The 6,162-nt window shown below is 34.5% G+C and overlaps 1 protein-coding gene across 1 annotated transcript in view; it reads right to left on the bottom strand.

Moving 5' to 3' along the window:
* Positions 1-4,205: 4,205 nt before the first annotated feature.
* The window catches only part of LOC306757833 (voltage-dependent calcium channel subunit alpha-2/delta-3-like), a gene marked incomplete at both ends in the record, with an annotated part of 33,615 nt that continues 31,658 nt past the window's right edge, over positions 4,206-6,162 (bottom strand). The window contains 7 exons of the mRNA XM_079242986.1: positions 4,206-4,298; positions 4,878-4,962; positions 5,108-5,218; positions 5,299-5,416; positions 5,587-5,642; positions 5,742-5,782; positions 5,975-6,050. Coding sequence (XP_079099112.1) covers positions 4,206-4,298; positions 4,878-4,962; positions 5,108-5,218; positions 5,299-5,416; positions 5,587-5,642; positions 5,742-5,782; positions 5,975-6,050 — 580 coding nt within the window. The remainder of the gene's footprint in view (positions 4,299-4,877; positions 4,963-5,107; positions 5,219-5,298; positions 5,417-5,586; positions 5,643-5,741; positions 5,783-5,974; positions 6,051-6,162) is intronic.

The following is a 6,162-nucleotide window of genomic DNA, read 5'->3' as shown; positions in this document are numbered from 1 at the left end:
TGGGGATTGGACTCATTTTTCCTTCTGTATAGACCCATGCCTTTTAAAACTGTCCTTAAACTACGCATATTTATTATAATGGATCGAAAGTGTTTCAAAGCACCATAATTTCACAATGTCTCAACCCAAGTATGAAGAAAAACTATCAAGTCCTGTAAATGAGCCTTTTGTGATCTCCTACCCACCCCGCACACAATTTCCTCATCTAAAGTCGAAAATTACCAAGTTCACGTTGTCAGATACATGATATGTTTCACGTTTTTACAATAAACTTATCACGTTATAACGTGATACGTTTCACGTTTTTACAATAAACTATCACGTAATAACGTGATACTTTTCACGTTTTTGCAATAAAATTATCACGTTATAACGTAATAAGGCCCAAACTTTTTTTTTTTTTTATGAGGATGACAGCTCTACGCTTCCGTACATTTTGACCAAAGCAGATGATTAAAAAAAAAAAACAGAAGTCCAAGAGAGTTGTGTTAAAGCAAATGTTATATGTCCTGCAATGAGAAATGCTTCACTGATGTAGAGGAAGGACTGTTGTGGACTTTGAACCAACAGTTATGAAAATGTTATAATCATTAATCAGTTTGTTTTTGCATTGTCCAGCAAAACGAGTTTCTGGCAGGTAAGACATCAGTTTCATCATTTTCTGTAGCAGTTTACAATAATTTGAGTGTTCCAGGCTCAATCACAAAATGACTTTCTTTACTTTCTTAGATCACCAGACCATATCAAAGGTAATGTAAACATTTAACAGTACAGCCCTATAGTATTGTTCACATATGCATTCATATTTGTGTAATATTTTTTCATGTTTTTTTAATATATTCTTTATAGATCACCAAATGGATCAAAGCTATTGTGTTGCAGTGGTAATTTAAAACTCTTCTTTTTTTAACGTAATATTCGCAGGTACACTTACCTTAAAAGAAACAGATACAAATGTGTAGATTTATTTGCATTAAATGAGAGATTATTACAGCAAACGTAATTTATCTTAAAGAAAACATCTTTCTTTACCCCTATATAAAATAAATAAATATTACTTTACCTTTTATTTATGTTTTGTACTCACTGTCTGATGGATTACCCTATATTTTCTGGGTGCAACCTCTGTGTTCTTGCCTGTTCTCTCCTCTAACTATTTGATCTTTAAATTTTTTTATGTACGCAACATTTGCACAACTTTTTTTAACTGTGGTTTTGGCAGTACAGTACTACAGGCAAAATAGCCAGTAAAAAATATTGATATATTTATTTTGTTTCTTTTAAAATAAACACCCCACCTATTTATTTTCATAAAGTTTTTGCTTATATACTTTCAGAGTTGTGGTCAATGCCTTTAATTAATTAATCTTTTTGTTAATCAATAATGTTTTACTTTATTGAACCTAATGTTTAATTCAAGTTATTTGGCTATTTAAAATTGTTATTGGATGTCTAATGCAACATTTTCTAACTTTGTGATGTTGAATGTGTTCAGATGTTAACTAAAACTCTTTTCTTTTGCTCCCCCTCGCATCTGTTAAAAAAGTTTCAGTCCGGTTATCCGCTTGGTAAGCAGTTTTATTTTCTTCGCTCACTACAGTTGCTTTCCTGAAAATATGTCCAAAACAGTATTTTTGCTGTGACAAAGGTTAAAGGTTAATAATTTTGACTGCTATTCTTAAAATGATCAAAACTAATAACTTGACTGAATTTCTTTTACATGATTTGATTATTAGAAAAATAAACAAAACCCACAGACTTTTTGTTGGAAAAACCTAAGAATAATGTGTGATTTCCTTTTGCACTTGCAGGATCAGTTGAAGAAAATAGGCAAGAAATTCAAAATAATGATGTAAGTTTATGAAACTAAATTTACACTCATGCTGTCTGCAGTATGCTCAGGATGGGGGACTGAATCAAACAGTAGATTTCATGCTATCCGTTTGTTAATTTAGCTATAGGTAATTATTTTTAATTAACTGACTTATATAAACCATCACGAGTTTAACTATTGTGGTTCATATGTTTAATTGGATCTTAGTTATATTACATAATAATAATTAATTCATTAATAATTACAGCCAAATTTAATCACATTTATTGTATCAAAAAGGGCCTTGAGATGACTTTGTTTTGAATTGGTGCTAAACAAATAAACTGAATTGAACTAAATAAGTTTGTCATGTTTATAAATAATACATTTGGTTCTCTTTTTTTCTCTTCAGTCAGACATGCCGCATGTCTATGACACCATCCCTGAAGAACCAGCTGCATTTTTTAGGGATATGATTTACAGCAATGTGAAACACACAAACATACCTACTTCTTTCTTATAACATCTTGAAAGCAGTAAACAACATCATGGTACATAAACTGGCAACCTGTTCAGGGTGTACCCTATCTCCTGCCTGCCAGCTGTTGGGACAGACTCCAGCCTCCCTGCGACTCTGAACTTGAATGGTATTGCAAATGGATGATGTTACACTGTTGGATTCATGTAATATTCCTTCTTCAATCTAACATCCATGCTATTTCATAAAAAACTGTGGTGTTGTAAACCAAAGTGTTAAATGTTCTTTATTGTGAGTGTATCAACAGTTGCTGTAAAACTGTTTTGACACGCGGGGGCAACACTCACACAAGAGTGCAGAGTGGAACGCATGTCAGCCATAGACTGCATATAAAAAGATATTCGTGTACGGACTATGTTGTCAACAGGAATGGCGTAGCAGCAGCCACATGTTGTACGTTGCAAACCAAGATATTCAGATTTATCTTGGAGTTTGTGTTTCAGCATGGTTTAATCTGAAGTTCTCCACTCTTATTGGAGATACAACAAAAAGCTCTGATGTCAAGATAAGTTTGAAAATATTTCAAAGCTGTTCTTTTATCCCACATCATGATTCGAAAAAAGCTTACGATGTTTTCATACTAGCCTTTAAATAAACTTTCTATTTTCAAACTACAGCTTACCGTTAAACTGCACACTGGATAAGTCCACTTTGTCTTTACTGCAGCATACTTTGATTTATCTCGTGTTAAAGTATATATGAATAGCTGTTTCTCTGTCTGTGTTGGCTCTGCGATGGACTGGCAGCCTGTCCAGGGTGTTCCCTGCCTCTCCCCTTCCATGCATCTTTGAATTCATGAATGAATGACAGAAATGAATAAATTACATATTTCTTTTATAGTTAAGTTTTCTTTTAGTCTTCAATTTTTTTTCAAAATGAATGTAATGAAAAATTAACAGCATACATACACACGAGCATCTAGCTCTCTGTTCATACAGTCACCCTAATTTTGACTGGGAATGAAGAAATGACATTTTGGCCCAGAAAGACTGATCTTTGACACTTCTCCATCCAGTTTACTGGTTTTGATATATTCAGGGATTTTACCAGAGAAGTGTTTCAAGAAGTACAAAGAAGAACACAACATGAAATTGCACAAATGTGAAGATGAAGGAAAATATTTCTTTTTTTATTCATCACTTTAACTAGACGTGATTGAGAGTATATGGACATTTGGACAAAGTATGACTGAGTACATCAACGTAGCATTCTGGAAACACACTGTTGAACATTTGTCATGCATCTTTATCTTTCTTAACCATCTTCTTTCATTATACGAAGAGAATCTGATGCAATAAAGCATGTTAAAAATCCTATTTTCTTTTATTCTATGAATGATTCTTCAATGACAAAATTTGTTACAAAATCAACAAAAAATAATAAAAAAAAACTTCTATTGCACAGTCAGTTGTCCTCGAGGTTTAACCAATATTATAGGTCCCTCTTTATTCGTTTAATGTCTCAAAAGTGCATTTTACATTCTTTATTTTTTCCTCACAACAAACACTTAACATGTTACTATCAGCTTTTGTACAATCCACTTGTTCAGACTTTGACAAGAAAGCTCACTATTTATTTGGCTTCCTTTTTCTCTTACGTTACTCAGCACACATTTAGGACAATGTGACAAACTGTCAGTGGCGTGATCTACAATACACTGAGCAAAGACACCAAAAAAGTCCCATTATTCTCCTATAATTCTGTTTTCTGCATTAATGGATGAGTCTCAGAGCTACTGATAAAGACCTTGTCTCAGTAGAGTTATGCTTGCTGCAGAAATGTGACAAAATTCTTATCTGATTTGACATGTTCTCTATGCGTTTCTAAGCTGATGTCCAGCTCGTCTGCTTATGGTCACCTGCTGATGGTTGCAGCTATCAGAGGCAGCACAGCTGTTGTTAGAGGGCTGGACAAGCGTGTTGCGGAACCGCATTCCATGGCATTCTCCTGTCAAAGAAGCAGTTCATAGTGATGCACAGTGTATTTAAAAGAAAAACACCAAGCAAAACTACTACTAACTAAACATTTAAACAATGCAATTTCACAACAAAATGTCATGTAAAATCTTACATTTCCAATATTTGATCATATGCTGTGCAATTGCTGTGGTTTTTCTGACTCAGCAAAAAGGATATTGTGCTCTTTGATATGATGCCACTGCCTTACTCAAAACAATATCTTATAGATATATTGTAGCCTCACATATTTGACCCTTTTATTGTGATTCTGATCTATTTTCCACATGTGGACAAATGTTAAGTCTAATTTTCTTTTGAGACTGAGCTATTTGATGCATTTTGTATTTGGGTGGGACAGAAGGTAATACTAAGAGATGAACATAAACAGAAGATAATTAGTTTTATTTGTATGAACTGGGTATCCCCTTGTAACCTGAAGTATTGCTTATGCTATTGTGGGAAAAAAAGACTGGAAGTGCTCTGGTCAATGAAATGATCCACATTGCTTCATATCAACTGTACTGTGAACATAAAAACACATGCACTATGTGTGGACAAACACACATACCTCAGGATGGAAAGGATGACATGACTCAGGCTTCTTTCTGTCCTTCTGAAACTTCAGTCTGTCACATTTCAGTGACTCATTGTGTTCAAAGGCGTTAAGGATGTAATTTAACAGGACATGTTCCATCAACAAGCCTCAAACTTCACTTTCAACGAGCAAATAAGCCAAAACCACGTAATTGAACTAAACATTCTTCACATCAGATATGTTTTAATCTAGAAAGGATATACATAATCTCAATAGGATCCATGGTTACTGGAGGAACACTGCTGCAGTCACACCTGTTGTCTACAACAACCATGAAGAGGTTGCTGCTGGGAATTTGTTGGATGACAAAAGATCTGAAGTCCAAACACAAACAGCAAAGAATTATTCAAATATATGATTCAATGGTTAACCATTGTGCTGACCCAATTGGTACCTAATACAGCCATCACAGTCAATGTTGCCTGTTGTTTCTTTAATGGTGCGCTCCGAGACGAAGGCAGGATATTCTGTGTCACACGGTACCATCATGGTTTTACCCCGAGATCTTTGAGCTTAACGTGAGACACAAGTTTAATTAAACCTCAGAGGCTTGATTAATCTGAAGAAAAACAGACCAGGTTTTGATTTCTCATGCTCACATTTCACTGTCTTAATCTCTTTGTCACATATAAACAGACACATATACACACATATACACAACTATAGTATCAAACACGGTTACCTTTAACCGAGAGATCAACATTCCACCAGCTGTACAGGTTGAACTCTAGCAGAAATCTAAAAGAAGAAAAGAAATGGCACTATTTAACACATTTGTGGTAACACCTCTTAAAACATTAATAAAAAATACATTCATTTATCTTTTTAAATGTTTACATGATAAGTTCAGTCAGGAGCCACTTCACCATTGTAAAAGGCTGAAAAAGAGACAAAAAAACCACAGCTCTAGTGTTGATCTTTCTCATCTGCACAGACAAGGTTAAATAAACACTAACTCTGACACGTAGCTGTCTATGCTGAAGATTTTAGTTTAAGGCATGGAAATGTGAATTCAGTGAACCACAAATGAGAGAAGCATTTCATGTAAAGTTTCTGCAAAAACCACTCACATCTGATAAAGTACGTGCACTGTCGCTGCTCCCAGAATACTCTTTGCAAAGTGCCTGATAGTCATACAGGGTGATCCTGCAACATAATATGCACAGCAGAAGTTGCAGTAAATATGCAATAAGACTTGATTGTCAACATAATTTTTTTAAGAACAAGGTTTAATGTGTCAGGAAGTAAGAGGAGTGTT

This window comes from Telmatherina bonti, assembly GCF_933228915.1.
Source record: "Telmatherina bonti genome assembly, chromosome: 6".
In the NCBI taxonomy this organism is placed as follows: Eukaryota; Metazoa; Chordata; class Actinopteri; order Atheriniformes; family Telmatherinidae; genus Telmatherina; species Telmatherina bonti.
This window is presented reverse-complemented; position numbering and strand designations above follow the sequence as displayed.